This window comes from Melanostigma gelatinosum (genome assembly GCF_949748355.1).
Source record: "Melanostigma gelatinosum genome assembly, contig: SUPER_10_unloc_1, whole genome shotgun sequence".
Classification (NCBI taxonomy): domain Eukaryota; kingdom Metazoa; phylum Chordata; class Actinopteri; order Perciformes; family Zoarcidae; genus Melanostigma; species Melanostigma gelatinosum.
This window is the reverse complement of record NW_027635324.1, coordinates 55,045-77,326: the sequence shown is the minus strand read 5'-3', so window position 1 is coordinate 77,326 and position 22,282 is coordinate 55,045. Positions and strand designations below refer to the sequence as shown.

At 44.2% G+C, this 22,282-nt stretch overlaps 4 protein-coding genes across 4 annotated transcripts; all 4 read left to right on the top strand.

The window, feature by feature from the left end:
• Positions 1-1,216: 1,216 nt before the first annotated feature.
• Positions 1,217-1,957, top strand: LOC306783927 (septin-7-like; the record flags this gene model as incomplete). The annotated part of the gene is made up of 1 exon (XM_079297320.1): positions 1,217-1,957. A coding segment is annotated over one exon (741 nt), but the record flags the coding sequence as incomplete, so codon positions are not given.
• Positions 1,958-2,551: 594 nt separating this feature from the next.
• On the top strand, positions 2,552-19,215 carry LOC306783926 (septin-7-like; the record flags this gene model as incomplete). The annotated part of the gene is made up of 2 exons (XM_079297319.1): positions 2,552-2,982; positions 18,891-19,215. Coding segments are annotated over 2 exons (756 nt in total), but the record flags the coding sequence as incomplete, so codon positions are not given.
• Positions 19,216-19,809: 594 nt separating this feature from the next.
• On the top strand, positions 19,810-20,550 carry LOC306783925 (septin-7-like; the record flags this gene model as incomplete). The annotated part of the gene is made up of 1 exon (XM_079297318.1): positions 19,810-20,550. A coding segment is annotated over one exon (741 nt), but the record flags the coding sequence as incomplete, so codon positions are not given.
• Positions 20,551-21,144: 594 nt separating this feature from the next.
• On the top strand, positions 21,145-21,885 carry LOC306783924 (septin-7-like; the record flags this gene model as incomplete). The annotated part of the gene is made up of 1 exon (XM_079297317.1): positions 21,145-21,885. A coding segment is annotated over one exon (741 nt), but the record flags the coding sequence as incomplete, so codon positions are not given.
• Positions 21,886-22,282: the final 397 nt, after the last annotated feature.

The window sequence follows — 22,282 nt, the reverse complement described above, 5'->3', positions numbered from 1 at the left end:
GTAGCTTACCATCACCGGTATGACTGGGCGAATGGTGTGCATGGATCCTTGTAAAGCGTCTTTGGGTACCTAGAAAAGCGCTATATAAAATAAAGGATTATTATTATTATTATTATTGCAGTCTGAAACTATAGGTCTCCCCGGAGGAATGATGTATGGTATGCTCCACTTTGCAGTATCCTTGTGGATTTTTGGCAGCATATAAAATATTCTGGCTCTGGGTTCCTTGTCCCCCATCAGATAATACTGTTGTTTTTTATTTATGAAACCCTTAACATTGAGAGAATTTAGGATTTTGTTCACCATCGGTATTGTTATCAAATAGATAGGTTTGTCTAATTTGACATAATATTTCGGATCCTTCAGTTGTCTGTACCCCTCCCATAAGTACTGTTCTCTGTCCATAATTACAATTGAGCTGCCTTTATCCGCTGGTTTAATGACTAATCTTTTGTTTTTTGTTAATTCCAATAGGGCCAGATATTCTTGAGGGGTCAAATTTGGAGGTGTCTGGTGATTAGTGAAGTACTCTTGGAAGTACTTTGTGTCCGCCCTGATAATTTTAACTATCTCTTGGGGGATTACTGATTGTGGGGGAGACCAGTTAGATTTACGAATGAATCTTAATCCGGTTGTTTCAGGTGAGTCCTCGTAATAGGCTGCTAATTTCAGTCTCCGAAACGTTAATGTTAAGGCTCAGACCATGCAGTCTGCTCGGAGAGCAGGGGTCAGACCATACAGTCTGCTATTAATTTTTATTTAAGACAAAACAGTCAAAATTTTTAAGCGTGTGTGTACGCAGGTGTGCTTGTGGAACATCGGGGGTTACGTCGGTGGGAGAATGGACGGACAAATTTGGTTAAGGCCAGGACACCGGGGGGTGGTGGTTGCCTTGCTGGCAACTCAGAGTCGGTTTATGGACAGTGCACTTCTCTCGGACATTGTCATGACGTTCGGGAGGCAAAAACCCTCACCTAACTTAGCCCGTGCCTTTACCGTACTCGCTGCGTGGAATGTTGTCAGTGAGGTGGCTATCGCCCTCCGACCCAGCCTCCATTTTTTTATCCAGTCCCTGTACTGTTGCCCTAAACTCAACCTCACTGGGGGAGACGGCAATTAGACACAGTTTTACAAGTTACAATGAAACGGTCACGAAATTCGCGTGACCGTCAATTAAGCCATGTGCCTGAAGAAGGAGTGATTTCTCCGAAACGTTAATGTCATCCCGCTGATCGCCAAAGCAGACACCCTCACCCCAGAGGAATGCCAACAGTTCAAGAAACAGGTCATGCGAGAAATCCAAGAGGATAAAATCAAGATCTACGAGTTCCCAGAGACCGATGACGAAGAAGAGAACCGGCTGGTGAAGAAGATAAAGGACAAGTTGCCGCTGGCTGTAGTAGGAAGCAACACCATCATCGAGGTGAACAGCAAAAGAGTCAGAGGGAGACAATACCCCTGGGGGGTTGCAGAAGTTGAAAACAGTGACCACTGTGACTTCACCATCCTGAGAGATATGCTCATCAGAACACACATGCAGGACCTGAAGGACGTGACGAACAACGTCCACTACGAAAACTACCGCAGCAGGAAGCTGGCTGCGGTCACCTACAACGGAGTGGACAACAACAGGGTTAAAGGTCAACTGTCCACCAAGAGTCCTCTGGCCCAGATGGAGGAGGAAAGGCGAGAGCATGTGACTAAGATGAAGAAGATGGAGATGGAGATGGAGCAGGTGTTCGAGATGAAAGTCAAGGAAAAAGTGCAGAAGCTCAAAGACTCTGAAGCAGAGCTTCAGCGGCGTCACGAGCAGATGAAGAAGAACCTGGAGGCGCAGCACAGAGAGCTGGAGGAGAAGAGACGCGTGTTCGAGGACGAGAGAGCGAACTGGGAGGCCCAGCAGCGCCTGGAGCAGCAGAGAATGGAGGCCTCCAGGACTCTGGCACGATTGGCTTAGTTTGGAGGGCAGGGCCAAGACCATTTAGTCTGCGTGGAGTGCAGGACAAGCTCGGTCTGCTCTGAGCGCAGGGCTCAGACCATGCAGTCTGCTCGGAGAGCAGGGGTCAGACCATACAGTCTGCTATTAATTTTTATTTAAGACAAAACAGTCTAAATTTTTAAGCGTGTGTGTACGCAGGTGTGCTTGTGGAACATCGGGGGTTACGTCGGTGGGAGAATGGATGGACAAATTTGGTTAAGGCCAGGACACCGGGGGGTGGTGGTTGCCTTGCTGGCAACTCAGAGTCGGTTTATGGACAGTGCACTTCTCTCGGACGTTGTCATGACGTTCGGGAGGCAAAAACCCTCACCTAACTTAGCCCGTGCCTTTACCGTACTCGCTGCGTGGAATGTTGTCAGTGAGGTGGCTATCGCCCTCCGACCCAGCCTCCATTTTTTTATCCAGTCCCTGTACTGTTGGCCTAAACTCAACCTCACTGGGGGAGACGGCAATTAGACACAGTTTTACAAGTTACAATGAAACGGTCACGAAATTCGCGTGACCGACAATTAAGCCATGTGCCTGAAGAAGGAGTGATTTCTCCGAAACGTTAATGTCATCCCGCTGATCGCCAAAGCAGACACCCTCACCCCAGAGGAATGCCAACAGTTCAAGAAACAGGTCATGCGAGAAATCCAAGAGCATAAAATCAAGATCTACGAGTTCCCAGAGACCGATGACGAAGAAGAGAACCGGCTGGTGAAGAAGATAAAGGACAAGTTGCCGCTGGCTGTAGTAGGAAGCAACACCATCATCGAGGTGAACAGCAAAAGAGTCAGAGGGAGACAATACCCCTGGGGGGTTGCAGAAGTTGAAAACAGTGACCACTGTGACTTCACCATCCTGAGAGATATGCTCATCAGAACACACATGCAGGACCTGAAGGACGTGACGAACAACGTCCACTACGAAAACTACCGCAGCAGGAAGCTGGCTGCGGTCACCTACAACGGAGTGGACAACAACAGGGTTAAAGGTCAACTGTCCACCAAGAGTCCTTCTTGTACCAAGAGTCAATCTGTACCAAGAGTACAGATGTACAGATGTTGTCCTTCCGGACAACATCTGTAACCTCATCTTGATTCATGTCAAGCACCAGCTTCCAAAATCGTGCATTCACGCTGTCTGGAACTGGCTGAGCATTCGAACAAAGGGCCTGCACTCTAGTTTTCCCTGGCTTTAAACCTTTGACTTTCTTGTGTAGATGACATCTCTGCATGTGCCTCCATAGTGATCTCCTCTTCAGGTAGGCGTCACAGTTTATACAGTGCATGTAATCACTGGCGTTTACAGGTCCACTTGATTGTTGACGGGGTATCACCATTCCCTTTCCTTCTTTAATAACCTGATTATTATGGAAACGGTTCCCTCTATTTCTCAATACACTGAACTGTATTCTTCGTTCTTTAGAACCCTTTGGGAATGTTATTGCTCTTGCCACTTCAGGTTTGTCCTTGTGTTTTGATTCTAAATGGCGTGCCATTTTGTTGAAAGGCTTAGAGCAAAACACACAGTAAAACTTTTTGTTGTACAGTCTGCCTCCATTGTCTTTCTTCTTCAAGGTCATGACCGTCACGTCGCAACCATTAGATGAGGATTTGTCGGTGTCAGGTTCAGCCAGGGAAGTAAAACGTGTCTTATGTGTTTTCTTGCGTGGTTGGTCATCTCCTTCCTGAGAGTTGGTTGAAGTTCTCTGTACCTTTCTCTTCTTTGCCGTGTGCTGTTTGACCTCTTCTTCTGAACAGTCACTTTCTGTTTCTTCATCATATTGAGGAACATACTCATCCTCATCACTGTACTCAGAACTTGATAGAGGTTCTCTTTCGTGTCTGTTGAGCTTAAAAAAAGAAAGAGAAAAAGAAAGGATTAGACTTGGATATTCTTCATTGTAAAATCACAAGCATTTAACAATGCCGTGGAACAGCACGCATATTAACGTAGATTGTTGTGTTGTTTCGGGTAGTTTTAAACATCTATGACCGGGGTATTCAATTAAAGTTCAACAAGGTCCATTCAGAGAGAATTTCCTCATTAAATCTCCAGAACATCATAATAATGTCTAACTTGCACTCTGATTTAGTTCCATATACTGTATATTGAAGTAGCCAACAGTTGTATTAAAGTCTGTATGTAGAAAACAACTGATTATCAAATATAGAAAGATCAATTGAATAATACATAAACAATATTTATTGTCAGATTTAAAATTGAGATTAAGATTAAATTACATAACCGAAAGCTTTTGAAAAATGTGCATCTTAAAACAAAGAAATGAAGTACCCTGCAGCTTTAAATTAATTAAATTCAGGTGTGAAGTGATGTCACCCAAGAAAACCAAGATATCCATATTATTCTCATCTTCTAATAAGATGAATTAGCGAGCAGGACTTTATCTGTGGTTATTAATCCACTTGTTTCAGCTCTATTCCTCTCTGTTAACGTCATTGTTGGTCAGTGAATTCATGCGTTAGGATTCTGATCATACTGGGCTCTTAGGTTTATTTTCCTGTGCCTTTATTTGAGATGCGAGACGTTAGCTCAAAAGAGTTGTGCTTTGTCTCGTAGTGGCACTTCACATTACCGCTTTCAATAATCATCACAGCCTCTGAACATATTACCCTGATTCCTGTAAACTGACAGATGTCATGGCCCTTTTCATGTTAGAATGTGAAGTTTTGCAAATAAACTTACAACTCCACTGTCGGTTCTCATGAGCTCTGGAACACTTGTGTCCTCATCGACATCAGCTGGAGTGGGGTCAAGAATATCGGTATTGTCACTGGACCGCTGGTGTTCTTCCTGAAAAACAAATCATTTTTTTGTAATGTTTAGACAGGCTCCCAACCTACCAGTCTGCCTACCTATCAGTCTACCCACCTACCTACCTACCAGTCTACACTGTTTTACATCAATAAAATAATACACAACCAAACAACAAATACTACAACTTATATTTCATCAGACATTATGAATAAGTGGCTGCAGTGCAAACTATTTAATTTCTCCCTGTGGGAAACACTGTCGTAATAATGGAAGTCTAATATGTGTGATTAACTAGCTGTAGTCTGTAAGAAATGAATTACTCTAGCATTGTTTTGATTTCTGTTCGACATTCACAGTCGAGCAGGTTAACTGTCAATTAAGAACCCAAAGAAGATGACATATCCTACCTCGTTGGTCTGTTCAGGGTTAAAGCCATCTGTCACATCAGCGCCTGCAAATATATTAGAGGATAGAAATGTTAATATGGTTTACGATGAACTAATAACTTCAACATCATCTTTGATGGGTCAAAATGTGTTTCATTTGCGTCTAGACTATTTTTAAATAGTTATATGATTTAAACCCTGAGAGTATGATCAGTTTGGGATTGAAACCAATAGACTCCCTGAAGTATTCAGTATAATATTCTCCACGATTACAAAAGACTTTCTACAAACCTCAACATAAAACCATCTCATGGTCTCTCCCCTCTCTCACCTGTGCATTCAGAGCTGCCACCAGTGGATGAAAAACATGCTCCATCCTCCTGAAAGCACAAGGGACACATTCAGTCATGTTACAGTACTCTGTATTTCAAGCTGCAGTGGTAGAATTTGGTGGAATTAAAATTGTTGCCTGAGCTGCTATTATTACATTTTGACTGAAATTAAAAGTAATTTGTTCTGGTCTTATAGGCTGCATTATAGTAAGGTGATCTACTTATTTCTGAAAGTACGAGGCTAAATATTCTACTTCAATACCCATGGTTATTTGAATTACAATATCTGCTTACATGTGAAGAAATACTTTTTTTAAAGTTAACCTTGACTCAATATGTCAAATATGTCACTTTGTTGAGCATAATATTCACGTTCTGTGGGAAAAGATAATGATGATAAAATATAAATTCTAAAAAATATCTAAATATCATTTTGTGACTGTAAAAAAGCCCCACGATGTGTAAATTATCCATTTGTAGTTAACTGTAATTAGTTGTCCAGCCTTCCGTTAACGGTAGGCTGGTCTCAGATCGCATACCTGCAAACTCATGAGTGAAAAAGGTGACAAGCCCGAAACAGTGAACAGTGTGATGAGAGGACATGTGAGCCCTTGTTGCTGTAGTTCATCTCCTTGGAGCAGAGGCTACATTTAGCATACCCTGCCTTATCAATGTGTTAAAACACTGTGACAGCAGGAAGCTGCACTCATGTCTGTTCAGACCTCCACCTTTATCCAGACCCAGCTCCACTCACAGCTCTGTTAGCTGCACATGCTAGCTGCACATGTTAGCTTAGTGTTAGCTAACATTAGCTGTCCATCTCGGTTAACTTCCAGCACATTGCAACAGCTCTTTTTATATGGCAGTACATGTACCAACATTCGGAGCTCGGACAATAATTAAAAACTTACCATTTCCATCCAGGTTCCACAGCTAGCCCGTCAAGTTACATGTGTGTGGAGCCGCTCGACAGTTTGAGGCAGTGAGTCACCTCTCCACGGGCGCATGCACTGATGGGGGAGGGGCCACGCCATGGTCCCCATGATGATGGTAAACGTCAGGTTTTGTGTAATGTCAGCAATGAAACTTAAGGTACTTTACACAGAACATGACATTGACTGTCCCCACCGTAACCTCACCCATCCCCCACTCCTTCGGTCACGATCAGCATGAGGGAGCTCTGAGGCTCGGCCTGCAGCATTTGTTAATAACTTAGACAGGTAATAGTAATTACTAAAATGGAAGGATTACATAAAATACCTGCTTAAGTTGAGACTTTATTACTCAACTAGAATTTTGTATAAAGTATGTAAAAAACATTTTTTTTTATTAAAAAAGGACATTGAAATGAAACAAGCATTTCTAATGAAGTTAAGTAATAGAAGCATTTTTGAACGATTAAAAAATTATACAAACATTGATATTCATAAAATAGAAACTACAACTATTTACAAGCCATTGTATTCAACATAAGTATTTATATGTGTATTTAACTAACATATTATGAATTTACGATGCAAAATAGTATTCAAAAGTATAGTACTCACACAAGAATACAAAAAATAGATTTCTTAAGAGCTCTCATCATTATTATTTCATAGTGAAGAATAAAGGTAACGAGACTACCAGTGCTAACACTTCTATCCAGTAACAATCAGTCCTCCACTATGACCTCTTTTTCTTCCTGGTGTGACGCTGTTAACTGGAATTGGGGCCTGTCTACAACATATTAAAAAAACAGGGCTCTGACATCTTCAGAAGTAAAAGATGGTCTGATCTCATCAAGAGTACGACAGGGTGTACAGCTTAGGGACATGTACCCCATGCTGAATTCTGAGTTTGATACAGGCAAAAATCTGTTCTAGATAATCTAGAGGGATTTTTTCCAGGTGGTCCTATTGTAGGCCTTGTCCACAATGTGTGTGCACAATCTGGGGGTTCTAGGACCCATATTTGAGAAATTATGGCCATTCTTGCATATGCCAAAATATAAGTGAATAAGGCCCCAATTAAGCCCAATTAAGCCCTTTGTGGCTGTTTTTGGGGACCTTAATTTGCAGCTATGAGGCCCAGATTATAGGTGTGTAATGGTGACGAGCCCCTCTTTCAGGCAGAAAAGGATTTAAAACCCTACCCCTTTTTAAAGTATAAAACGTTTGAGAAAAGACTGGTAAAATCTGGATTTTGACCACTTTTTAATATTGATCAATTTTAAAACACTTGTCAATGGCCTTCTTTGATGAAATTCACATATGATGGACAAAACAGGACCCTCTTCAAGGTTCAGTTGGATTCAAGTCGTTAGCATGCTGCTACCGGAAGTTAGCTTTCCCAAGGTTCTACAGATATCTCGCTTTAGATCCTGCATCACCTTATCATAGGCGACTGATTTATGCAAAAATCAGGCAGTTCCAACCTTTCACTACGATTTAATGGCCCGTTTCTCACTTGCCAAAACAGGCCGAAAGATGAGGTCATATGCCTCAATTTTGACCTTTGGGGCTGTTTTTGGGGACCTTAACTTGCAGCTACGAGGCCCAGATTATAGGTGTGTAATGGTGACGAGCCCCTCTTTGAAGGAGAAAATGAATCAAATCTCTACTTTAAATTAAAGTGGACATTTTGAGAGAAAAGACTGTTGAAGGCCATGTCGGAACATAAGTGTCATCTGGGTAGAGATATCCATAGTTCACTATGGGAAAAGTGTTTGGAATGTGCCATTGAGTTTCATACCATTTAACGATGGGGCAAAGATGGAATGACTGTGAACATTTCACGGTCCTAGCCCATTGTTTTATGGGGTAATTAGGCCAAATAACTTTAAAATGAAGAAAAATGCCATATATTACTACGGGAAAAGTGTACCGAACTTCCTATTGATTTTCATACCACGTGGTTTGTGGCCAAGGGCCGACTGACCGTGAAAATTTCAGCGTGCTAGCCCATTGCTTTCTAGGGGTATTAACTGAACATCTATTTAAGCCAAATAAATGCTAAATGCCATGAATCACTATGGGAAAACTGTACAGAATTTCCCGTTGATATTCAGACCATTTCATCTTGGGGCAGAGGGTGACTTAATGTGAAAATTTCAGCCTCCTAGCCCATTGTTTTCTAGGTGTCTAGGCAGAATTGAGTCAAAAGGCCGTAATTTCTACGTGTACGGAGTTTACCATAGCAGAAAGTGTACCATCGCAGAAAGTGTATGGAATTTCCCATTGATTTTCATACCACATGGTCTTTCGCCAAAGGTCGACTGACTGTTAAACTGTCAGGGTCCTAGCCCATTGCTTTCTATGGGAATTTTGGCCGAGTTCGGTGAGAAATCCATAATTCACTATGGGAAAAGTGTTTGGAATTTCCCCTTGATTTTCATACCACATGGTCATTGGCCAAAGGTCGACTGACCGTTCAATTTTCAGGGTCCTAGCCCATTGCTTTCTATGGGAATTTGGGCCGAGCTCGTGAGAAATCCATAATTCACTATAGGAAAAGTGTTTGGAATTTCCCCTTGATTTTCATACCACATGGTCATCGGCCAAAGGTCGACTGACCGTTCAATTTTAAGGGTCCTAGCCCATTGCTTTCTATGGGAATTTGGGCCGAGTTCGGTGACAAATCCATGGTTCACCCATCTCATCCAGTTCACCCAGTTCACCCATCTCACCCAGTTCACCCATCTCACCCAGTTCACCCAGTTCATAATATCCCATCAAATTCAACCATGTTGTGAGAAGTTATGACTAGTTGAAGGATGGGCCGTTTGGGTAATCACTTTCCATTCATTTTATCGTTCAAAATGCCCCATTCAAATATAGGCCAACTGCCCCTCTTCCCGCGCAGGCATGCTAAGTGCTAGGGAGTCCCATCCAACTTGAATGTGCCTCATTGGGGCCTGTCTACAACATATTAAAAATGCAGGGCTCTGACATCTTCAGAAGTAAAAGTTGGTCTAATCTCACCAAGAGTACGACAGGGTGTACAGTTTAAGGACGTGTACCCCATGCTGAAGTCTGAGTTTTATACAGGCAAAAATCTTTTCTAGATAATCTAGAGGGATTTTATTCAGGTGATCCTATTGTAGGCCTAGTCCACAATGTGTGTCCACAATATGTGGGTTCTGGGATCCATATTTGAGAAGTTATGGCCATTCTTGTGTTGTGAAAAAATGTGTAGCTGTCTTTCACACTTAGAGCAGGTTTAAGAATGAAACAGAAAGCTCTCAGAGGCGTATAGTTGTATCAAAGCAATAGATTTATTTATCAACAGAGTTATTCAGCCCAACACAATTAAACATGCATGGGCAATCTAATGGATTCACTTCGCAGAGCTCCACCATCAGAACACGCTTGAACACATCAGCATGAACCTTAATATAGGGGTCCGCCCCTTGATACACATTAGTCAAAGTCAAAGATGCAAACGTAGCACGTTTATTACGTATATTACGCTTGGTTGGAAGCCGTGAATGTCCATTCACCTTTGGCCCCTCCCAATAGGCGTTGGTTTCCGTCAGTGTGAGTGAGGTGTTGAATGCGAGAGGTCCTAGAGAAAGAGTGTGTGGAGAAAGCCGGGCTCAGCTGGGCGTAGTCCCTCGCTTGAATCTGAGTGTCTTATCTATTTAAAGATGGCTGCCTGTTCCTTGTGACGCAGTTAACCTCAGTAACCTTCCTCCTGCTTCTCTCAGGCCCTGTGTATGCTGTGAGCACTGTATAAGTGGTTAATAGAGCTGCATAAGCTAATGGTTATTAAAACTACAAATATGCTAGTGATTAATTAAACTGTATATATAAGCTAGCTGCTGATTAAGCTGTATATAAGCTAGCTGTTAATTAAACTGTATATAAGCTAGTTGCTACTTAAAGCTGCATATAAACTAGCTGCTGATTAAGCTGTATATGAGCTAATTGCTGATTAAAGCTGTATATGAGCTAATTTTATCAACAAATCCCTCTCTTGACGTCTGAAGGACGTCACTTTCTTTACCTTTCTGCCCTGTTCACACGCTGGTGTCTTCCTCTGCCTCTCCTGACCCTACCAGGCTGTTCTGCTCTTCCCATACTGGGTAAGCTCCATAAGGAGGGGGTGGTAATGGTTCCTTGGAGAGGGCAGTGGTGATAAGACGGCCAACCAAAGAACGAATACAGGGTATTATACAACATCCACATGAGACCAATATTGCAATGAACACACCCACTGACACTGCTATTGACAAGATCAGGTGCTTCCATTTTCCAAACATGTTTTCCATCCAATCTCCAAATGGATTGTTCACACCTGATGCTTCCTGCATTTCGTTTGACAGTGCCCTCAGACTATTCAGTGCTTTTGTGACTGAACCGTCCGGCGCAGTATTGTTGGGGATGACAGTGCAACACAGGTCTCCAAACATTGAGCAAACACCTCCTTTTTCAGCAAGCAACATGTCCAAAGCCATTCTGTTTTGTACAGTAATCAAAGAAGTAGGGGCCAGCTGCTCAGCCAGATCCTCTATTGCATCCCTAGTATGATTAGCCAAACGAAGAACATTGTAATGCACATAATTGATACGATCAACATTTTTATTCACAGTTATCCATGGAATAATACTTGCGACACTCTCAAAACCTGCTGCAATTTGGTCTACCAATTTGTATTCATTAGGCACTCCTCTGGGCACTCCGATAGCATCTATGTAGGTTGGACCTCTGTCCAGGCTGAACTCAGCTCCAGCTGCTCTTTTAGCTAAGATATGTCTGCGTCTGCGTTGGGTCAGGCTTTGTACTTTGTTTTGCTCCTGTAGTATTTTGTCTCCCACTAAGGTAAGTGGCATTGCTAGCCTCACCATAGCACACATTCCCATTGTAGATGTTGGTATGTTAGTGAATAAGCGCAGACCCCCACAGTAGTAAAATAGCCCTCCCCTAGCCCAAGAACCTATCTCTGAGCCTGGTCGTGTCACGTTGCACCAGTCTTCTGGCACACTACCTAAGTTGGTTTGAGCTCTATCGTTGGTGAAATGGTAACAGACATATCTGGATCCTAGTCCTTTGTAAGCTTTGAAATAACCTACTGTAGTTTGGTTGTTAATTGGTGGAAATATGGATGCCAGAGTAGTGCAATTTGGTGGAGTAGCCATTTTAGTCATATTTGTCATGCACGCGTATCCTGTTGGGTCAGATTCAGGATATAGTGGTGCTGGTTCGGTGAACATAGCTGGTCTAGCTGCAGCACAAGCTACACAGCCACTCATTTTGATTTTTATAGCATTATCAACAATCCAATTTAACCAAACATTGTCGCTTCCTTGTCCTGTAGCTAATTGGATCACCTGTTGGGGAGTCCATTTAGAAAAGTCTTCTGATAAGACAGTTGGTGGGTCCGGTGGTGGCGGTTGTCTGTGCGGAATTATATTTATCTGAATTCCTACTCTCGGGTCTTTGCCGGGGACGTCCACTAATAGGGCGAACCATATTATGTTTTTTCCTGTGCTGCTTTTGGTGACGTTGTTCAGAGACAGAGATAAGGGATTGGCTGTTGCTGAAAAGTCTCGTTGGAAGTCTATTTTGTCCCATAAGGTCCTTCTCGGACTTTCCCCTCGCATTCTCGGCTTCCACCGCCCTGTGTATTTTGTTACCGCCCCCCAGGAATGACAAAACGCTGTGTTCGCGACGTTCACGTAATTCTCACATCTGTTGACTATGGCATTGTCAGCACACAAATACACAGCATGACCTCTCCATGCTTTTGGTCGTCTTCCACAGTTAATCACATCACACAAATCAAAAGTAAAAACGGTTTTGCTCCCCTTGGTATAGTTTAAGGTCAGATATGCACGACACGCTTTTGGTGGTGGCTTGTATGCCGGTTCTGAGGCATCTCTTTTTTGCCTAACCTTCCCTCTCTTGAGGTCGTTTTGAGTTTTGTTCACATCCTCGCCGCTTGTTGTCAGATTGAAGCTTGGATGACTCTCAAACCTAGTCAGATTTTGCATGTTCACATCCTTGCCACTTGCTGTCAGATTGCAGCTTGGATGACTCTCAAACCTAGTCAGATTTTGCATGTTCACATCCTTGCCACTTGCTGTCAGATTGCAGCTTGGATGACTCTCAAACCCTGTCAGATTTTGCACTGCCTCTGGCAGACAGCCATAGTTTCCGCTAGTTGGTTTGTTCACTGTTTTGTCCCCCATTTTCAATCCCCAAGTCAAGAATATCACAAATGCCACACCCAAACCCATTAGAATCCACCCAGTTCTTTTACCTATACCCATGTCTTTCCAGGTGACTGGGGGATGAATCCCCAGTGGCTGGATGTCCGTTCTCCCAAACAGATAAACCGGCATTTTGTGTCAGATTACCTCGGACCTCTGCTAAGGGTCTGGAACGCTCAGATGCTGGGGCACAATGTGTCAGGTGGTGCCAAGGTGCTCCTGATTTACCTATGACCTGGACCGAGTGTGAAGTAACCTCCTTCACTTCGTACGGCCCTGTCCACCTGGGGTCAGTCCACTTTCTCTTGTGAACTTTGACCCTGACCCAGTCACCCACTCGGATGAGATTTTTTACTTCCTCCTGGTCAGCTGGACTGGTCCGCTGGACCTGTTTGGAGAGAGCCTCCGTGAGAGTGATTAAAGCAGTCATATATGCCTTCATTTCAACTTGCTGCACATCTAAGGCTGGTATATGACTACCGTCTCTTGGAGGACCAGGCATTTGCCTCCCTGTCATTAACTCATGTGGTGAAAGATGCGTCTCATTTCCTTTTGCACTCCTCATTGCCATTAGAGCTAATGGTAAAGCTTCAACCCATGTCAGCTTTGATGCCGCACATGTCTTTGCTATTTTTGATTTTAGCGTCTGATTTGCCCTCTCTACCAGTCCTTGTGACTGTGGATGATACACTGATCCATATCTATGTCTGATTCCTAGTCTGGCTTCCACTTCCTGCAAATGCTTATTACTGAAATGTGAACCATTATCGGACCTTATGCATCTAGGAACACCATAGCGAGGTATTAGTTCTGTTTGCAGCCACTTTATTACTGTCTGTGCGTCTTCTTTTTTAGTTGGGATTGCCTCCACCCACTTTGAGAATCTGTCAACCATTACCAAGATGTACCTTTTTCCTTGTACTCTGTTATCATGTCCCATGTCAGTAAAGTCTATGCTGATGTCTTGGAAGCAGGCTGATGGTACAGGATAAGAGCCCATAGGTGTTTTGTACGGTTTCTTCACATTGTGATCCCCACAGGTGGTGCATTCGTCGCAGAAGAGGGACACCATACTTTCCATGCGTGGGTGCCACCACAGTGCTTCCACCCTTTGTAATGTTCCTTTCTTTCCTTCGTGCGTTGGTCCATGTGCCTCTGGTATCAGTGAGACACACAATTCTGCTGGTGCTACCACTCTGCCATCATGGGATCTCCAAAGTCCACTTTCTCCTTTTGTTGCTCCTTTCCTTTGCCATTCAGACCATTCGTATGGTCCAGCCTTCTTCTGTATCTCAATCAGTGTTTCTTCAGTGATTTCGGGTTCTTGTATGGCCATTTTCAGAATCATCTGTTTTGGTCTGTATCCTCCTACTTCTTTAGCAGCTTCATCTGCCCTGTCGTTTCCCACACTTATTCTGGTCCTTGCCTTGCCATCATGTCCTTTGCATTTCATGATTGCCACTCTTTTTGGTAGCTTCATAGCTTCCACCAGTGCCATGATTTCCTTCTTGTGTTTGATGGGTGCGTCCATTGATGTTGTGTATCCTCTTCTTCGCCACATGGGCCCATCAACGTGAGCTGCTCCATGTGCGTAAGCAGAATCTGTGAAGATGTTTACTGATTTTCCTTCTGCTATTTTCAAGGCTTGTATGAGCGCTTCGACTTCTGCCAGTTGTGCTGATGCTGGTTGAGGTAGGATACCTGATGCTACTATTGTGTGTTCCATGTCTTCGAATTGTCTCACCACAGCATAGGATGCTGTGTTTCCTTCATCTCCTTTGTAGCAACATCCGTCCGTGTATAACCACATTTCTGCTCCTGAGATTGGTGTATTTCCTAAGTCTGGCCTTAGTTTGTTTTCAATGATTGCTCTTGCTTCGCAGCTGTGTGGTTGATCTCCTTGTCCTTGTTGTAGTGATGACGCCATATTGATTCCTCCTGTTTCATAGACAATATGTGGTCTTGTGCATTCTTTTTGAATTTTCGATTTTCTTGCAGCTCCGAACGTGAATTCTTTGCTGAGGAGGAATGCAGCCACACCATGATGTGTGTGGATTTTCAGAGAGTGGCACATGACAATGTGGGATGTTTTCTCGATCGCCTTTGCAATTGCCGCCATGTGTCTTGTACAGGTGGATTGGCCAACTTCAACTGGGTCCAGTTTTGATGAGTGATACATGAGTACCTCTCTTCCTCCCCCTTTTTTCTGATACAAAACTGCATTTACCATCCCTCCTTTTTGTTCAGAAACATCTAGGTGGAAAGGGAGTGGCCAACGCTCCTGTCCACTGTTCCTGTTGCAGTTCTTGAAGAGGCCACAGAAAAGCCAACATGCATGACAAATGTTTTTTTTAATTTTTTTTTATCATGAAGCACCAGCAGAGGGAGCCAACGCTTCTCCCAAGTTTTCTGGTGTCTGTTTGAACTCAGAGCGATGTCATTTACACTGGCGCATGTCTTAAAACCTGCTTTTCTCTGGAACATATGTGTGTGAAATGATGATCTATTTTATTATTAACACTTAGGGTGAAGAAGACGAAAACAGTATAGTCATAAGTTATTTTAAAGTGTCTGTGTGAATAGACAAAAGCTCGTCCATTATACTAAGTTGGCAATTTTCAGCCCTAATCTGATGGTTAGCAAGCGTTACTGTTCAGGGGTCACTGATCTTTTTTCTGTTGTACGAAAGAATGACGGAGTGCTTCTTTCGGCGTTTTTGACCTTCATACAGTGACCTCACAACTCCGCAATATAAGCTTTACAAGTATAACGCATATTATTTAACAGTGTATGAATATATGTTATTTACAAATCTCCCTATATACCCCTGCTAGGTGTGAAATGCTATGTTTTAATTACTCAGCAATGGCTGTAACTAATATTTTTTATAAGGCAGACAGTGTCAACCTAGCCCCCACCTTTTTAAATGTCTTCCGCTCTCTGTCCTTGTTCAAATCAAGGCCGCAGCTGTGTTTTTATCAGGAAGGCACACCCTCCCTAATATTCTCACCATTTGTCTGACTAAATGAATGGATGCTTTGTTTCAGCTTTAAACCTTGTACATTCCTAATTTTTAGCGTCTGTCTGGCTGAATATAGTGGCTGCTGTGTTTCCGCATTAGACTTTGCTAACAGTCCCTGGGGAACCCAATTTTCCAATAAATTTAACTACGCCAGTAAAACTGACACTTATATTAACCCTCAGCTGTCTCTCAGCCTATTCTAGTGATTTATGTGTGTGTGTGAATGCAACGCTTGTGTATAATGTGTGTTTTTCCTGCTCTGGACTCCAAACTTTGAAACCACACACGAACATTCAGCCACAAATCAAGATCTCAACTGCCTGTCCCTCACAGGAACGCACAAACTTTTTACAGCTGTCAGCACACCTTCTGTCATATACAATCACTTCAAACAATCACTCGCATTTAAACAAAATTGCAACACACTGCCATTTTTGAAATGCGCACAGATCACAAATACGGTAAAGGAATATCTTTTAGAAATACAGTCAAACAAATAAACAAAAGTTAAAACGTACTCCTCAGCGGCTCAGCTGTCAGCTCGCTCATGTATGCGCCAAATAGTTCCACTCATTCAAACAAACTTGAATCAATAAACTACCGTCTCAGATTTGTGTAGAAATCACAACACGGTCTCAGAATGAAGTGAAGAGTTTTACAAACGCTGTTAAATGATGAAGAAAAGTGAAAACGTACAGCTCAGCAAATAGTCACCCGCATTCATACTAAATAATCAAAACACACGCTTCCGTCTCTTTAAGCATAAGTCAGTCACAAGCGCAGCCCTCGGATGAGCTGAACAGCTCTTTTTCTCAAACTAAGCAAACAGACACCTCTTGGCCACCGCACAAATGACAACTGCTTCTCAGCAAACAAACACAGTCAAAGGATAAACACAAATTAAAACCAAATCTGAAATGCGCACAATTCGCAATTATGGTCTAGAATGAAATTAATATCGTTACAAATGCAGTGAAACAATGAACACAAATTAGAACATACACGGCTGTCTCTTTAAATATAAATCAGTCAGAAGCGCAGCCCTCGGATGAGCTGAACAGCTCTTTTTTTTTTAGACACACTTTTATCAGCAGCGCATTTTAACAGCAATTTGTCTTTTTCCTCAAACTCAGCAAACAGACTGTGTACCGCTGACCTCTTGACCACGATACAAATGAAAAACTGCTTTTTAGCAAACAATCAGTCAAATTATAACCAATTTCACACATATCAAAGAGCTCTGCTCTTTAATACATCACAACGGCCGCTGTTTATTTGTCAAAAACAATGTTACAGTCGGGTATTGAACCCAAACCTACCGCGTGGAAGACCGTTATATTAACCACTACACCATCAGGGTAGCACGTCAACAACACAATTTAACTGCTTTTTTATCCTAGGTCATCTCTGGACCTGTACACGTTCATTAATCTCTTCCGTTATTAACAACACACCGATATAATTAAATTCTGTGCTCTCGTCCAGAAACTTCGTCAAGGAAACTCTAAGCAGAGTAACATTATTTTTCACTGGACGCCACTCACGAGTTAATGTCCGAAGACTCGATGCTCTTAATACGGGAATTCCGCAGTCAGTTTTCTCAATACAGTTTATCAATGACATCAATGACATATACATATATCCCCGTCATGTTATGCAATTTCTTCGTAGCCCAAAACATCCCATAAGTACGTTAGAAATTACGCCTTTTGTGACATGAATTTGAGTGCTCAGCGCGAAGCACGTGTCAGCGAACCAATGCGTCGCACGGCTCACAACACCTCACATCTACACTATCACAAGTGCGCAATTTCTCGCCTTTATTTGACGTTTTCTGCTGGGCTCATTCACACGTATACACAGACCCCCCAAATGGCTGTATAACAACTCTGTTGCTGTGTGTTTAATCTTTACAATTACTCTATAATTAAGCAAATACTTACAGTTCGGACAGTCTGAGCAAAATTTGGAATATGTCTATGAATACAATGTTGCAGAATTCAGTTAAATAGGCTTCTGCTCACCTGTGAGATGTACCGGTACGACTCAGACTCCCCGAAGCTGCAAGCTCGCTCCGATGGCAATTATCGGTTCCCAGCCTCGAAGGGAGAGATGCGCCGTTATCTGGAATCAAAAGGAGAGGCCTGTTAACATTCCAACCTGAAGCTCTGTATCGTATTGGATCACGTCGGGGTCACCACTTTGTTGTGAAAAAATGTGTCTTTCACACTTAGAGCAGGTTTAAGAATGAAACAGAAAGCTCTCAGAGGCGTATAGTTGTATCAAAGCAATAGATTTATTTATCAACAGAGTTATTCAGCCCAACACAATTAAACATGCATGGGCAATCTAATGGATTCACTTCGCAGAGCTCCACCATCAGAACACGCTTGAACACATCAGCATGAACCTTAATATAGGGGTCCGCCCCTTGATACACATTAGTCAAAGTCAAAGATGCAAACGTAGCACGTTTATTACGTGTATTACGCTTGGTTGGAAGCCGTGAATGTCCATTCACCTTTGGCCCCTCCCAATAGGCGTTGGTTTCCGTCAGTGTGAGTGAGGTGTTGAATGCGAGAGGTCCTAGAGAAAGAGTGTGTGGAGAAAGCCGGGCTCAGCTGGGCGTAGTCCCTCGCTTGAATCTGAGTGTCTTATCTATTTAAAGATGGCTGCCTGTTCCTTGTGACGCAGTTAACCTCAGTAACCTTCCTCCTGCTTCTCTCAGGCCCTGTGTATGCTGTGAGCACTGTATAAGTGGTTAATAGAGCTGCATAAGCTAATGGTTATTAAAACTACAAATATGCTAGTGATTAATTAAACTGTATATATAAGCTAGCTGCTGATTAAGCTGTATATAAGCTAGCTGTTAATTAAACTGTATATAAGCTAGTTGCTACTTAAAGCTGCATATAAACTAGCTGCTGATTAAGCTGTATATGAGCTAATTGCTGATTAAAGCTGTATATGAGCTAATTTTATCAACAGTGAACAGCAAAAGAGTCAGAGGGAGACAATACCCCTGGGGGGTTGCAGAAGTTGAAAACAGTGACCACTGTGACTTCACCATCCTGAGAGATATGCTCATCAGAACACACATGCAGGACCTGAAGGACATGACGAACAACGTCCACTACGAAAATTACCGCAGCAGGAAGCTGGCTGCGGTCACCTACAACGGAGTGGACAACAACAGGGTTAAAGGTCAACTGTCCACCAAGAGTCCTCTGGCCCAGATGGAGGAGGAAAGGCGAGAGCATGTGACTAAGATGAAGAAGATGGAGATGGAGATGGAGCAGGTGTTCGAGATGAAAGTCAAGGAAAAAGTGCAGAAGCTCAAAGACTCTGAAGCAGAGCTTCAGCGGCGTCACGAGCAGATGAAGAAGAACCTGGAGGCGCAGCACAGAGAGCTGGAGGAGAAGAGACGCGTGTTCGAGGACGAGAGAGCGAACTGGGAGGCCCAGCAGCGCCTGGAGCAGCAGAGAATGGAGGCCTCCAGGACTCTGGCACGATTGGCTTAGTTTGGAGGGCAGGGCCAAGACCATTTAGTCTGCGTGGAGTGCAGGACAAGCTCGGTCTGCTCTGAGCGCAGGGCTCAGACCATGCAGTCTGCTCGGAGAGCAGGGGTCAGACCATACAGTCTGCTATTCATTTTTATTTAAGACAAAACAGTCTAAATTTTTAAGCGTGTGTGTACGCAGGTGTGCTTGTGGAACATCGGGGGTTACGTCGGTGGGAGAATGGACGGACAAATTTGGTTAAGGCCAGGACACCGGGGGGTGGTGGTTGCCTTGCTGGCAACTCAGAGTCGGTTTATGGACAGTGCACTTCTCTCGGACGTTGTCATGACGTTCGGGAGGCAAAAACCCTCACCTAACTTAGCCCGTGCCTTTACCGTACTCGCTGCGTGGAATGTTGTCAGTGAGGTGGCTATCGCCCTCCGACCCAGCCTCCATTTTTTTATCCAGTCCCTGTACTGTTGCCCTAAACTCAACCTCACTGGGGGAGACGGCAATTAGACACAGTTTTACAAGTTACAATGAAACGGTCACGAAATTCGCGTGACCGACAATTAAGCCATGTGCCTGAAGAAGGAGTGATTTCTCCGAAACGTTAATGTCATCCCGCTGATCGCCAAAGCAGACACCCTCACCCCAGAGGAATGCCAACAGTTCAAGAAACAGGTCATGCGAGAAATCCAAGAGCATAAAATCAAGATCTACGAGTTCCCAGAGACCGATGACGAAGAAGAGAACCGGCTGGTGAAGAAGATAAAGGACAAGTTGCCGCTGGCTGTAGTAGGAAGCAACACCATCATCGAGGTGAACAGCAAAAGAGTCAGAGGGAGACAATACCCCTGGGGGGTTGCAGAAGTTGAAAACAGTGACCACTGTGACTTCACCATCCTGAGAGATATGCTCATCAGAACACACATGCAGGACCTGAAGGACGTGACGAACAACGTCCACTACGAAAACTACCGCAGCAGGAAGCTGGCTGCGGTCACCTACAACGGAGTGGACAACAACAGGGTTAAAGGTCAACTGTCCACCAAGAGTCCTCTGGCCCAGATGGAGGAGGAAAGGCGAGAGCATGTGACTAAGATGAAGAAGATGGAGATGGAGATGGAGCAGGTGTTCGAGATGAAAGTCAAGGAAAAAGTGCAGAAGCTCAAAGACTCTGAAGCAGAGCTTCAGCGGCGTCACGAGCAGATGAAGAAGAACCTGGAGGCGCAGCACAGAGAGCTGGAGGAGAAGAGACGCGTGTTCGAGGACGAGAGAGCGAACTGGGAGGCCCAGCAGCGCCTGGAGCAGCAGAGAATGGAGGCCTCCAGGACTCTGGCACGATTGGCTTAGTTTGGAGGGCAGGGCCAAGACCATTTAGTCTGCGTGGAGTGCAGGACAAGCTCGGTCTGCTCTGAGCGCAGGGCTCAGACCATGCAGTCTGCTCGGAGAGCAGGGGTCAGACCATACAGTCTGCTATTAATTTTTATTTAAGACAAAACAGTCTAAATTTTTAAGCGTGTGTGTACGCAGGTGTGCTTGTGGAACATCGGGGGTTACGTCGGTGGGAGAATGGACGGACAAATTTGGTTAAGGCCAGGACACCGGGGGGTGGTGGTTGCCTTGCTGGCAAATCAGAGTCGGTTTATGGACAGTGCACTTCTCTCGGACGTTGTCATGACGTTCGGGAGGCAAAAACCCTCACCTAACTTAGCCCGTGCCTTTACCGTACTCGCTGCGTGGAATGTTGTCAGTGAGGTGGCTATCGCCCTCCGACCCAGCCTCCATTTTTTTATCCAGTCCCTGTACTGTTGCCCTAAACTCAACCTCACTGGGGGAGACGGCAATTAGACACAGTTTTACAAGTTACAATGAAACGGTCACGAAATTCGCGTGACCGACAATTAAGCCATGTGCCTGAAGAAGGAGTGATTTCTCCGAAACGTTAATGTCATCCCGCTGATCGCCAAAGCAGACACCCTCACCCCAGAGGAATGCCAACAGTTCAAGAAACAGGTCATGCGAGAAATCCAAGAGCATAAAATCAAGATCTACGAGTTCCCAGAGACCGATGACGAAGAAGAGAACCGGCTGGTGAAGAAGATAAAGGACAAGTTGCCGCTGGCTGTAGTAGGAAGCAACACCATCATCGAGGTGAACAGCAAAAGAGTCAGAGGGAGACAATACCCCTGGGGGGTTGCAGAAGTTGAAAACAGTGACCACTGTGACTTCACCATCCTGAGAGATATGCTCATCAGAACACACATGCAGGACCTGAAGGACGTGACGAACAACGTCCACTACGAAAACTACCGCAGCAGGAAGCTGGCTGCGGTCACCTACAACAGAGTGGACAACAACAGGGTTAAAGGTCAACTGTCCACCAAGAGTCCTCTGGCCCAGATGGAGGAGGAAAGGCGAGAGCATGTGACTAAGATGAAGAAGATGGAGATGGAGATGGAGCAGGTGTTCGAGATGAAAGTCAAGGAAAAAGTGCAGAAGCTCAAAGACTCTGAAGCAGAGCTTCAGCGGCGTCACGAGCAGATGAAGAAGAACCTGGAGGCGCAGCACAGAGAGCTGGAGGAGAAGAGACGCGTGTTCGAGGACGAGAGAGCGAACTGGGAGGCCCAGCAGCGCCTGGAGCAGCAGAGAATGGAGGCCTCCAGGACTCTGGCACGATTGGCTTAGTTTGGAGGGCAGGGCCAAGACCATTTAGTCTGCGTGGAGTGCAGGACAAGCTCGGTCTGCTCTGAGCGCAGGGCTCAGACCATGCAGTCTGCTCGGAGAGCAGGGGTCAGACCATACAGTCTGCTATTAATTTTTATTTAAGACAAAACAGTCTAAATTTTTAAGCGTGTGTGTACGCAGGTGTGCTTGTGGAACATCGGGGGTTACGTCGGTGGGAGAATGGACGGACAAATTTGGTTAAGGCCAGGACACCGGGGGGTGGTGGTTGCCTTGCTGGCAACTCAGAGTCGGTTTATGGACAGTGCACTTCTCTCGGACGTTGTCATGACGTTCGGGAGGCAAAAACCCTCACCTAACTTAGCCCGTGCCTTTACCGTACTCGCTGCGTGGAATGTTG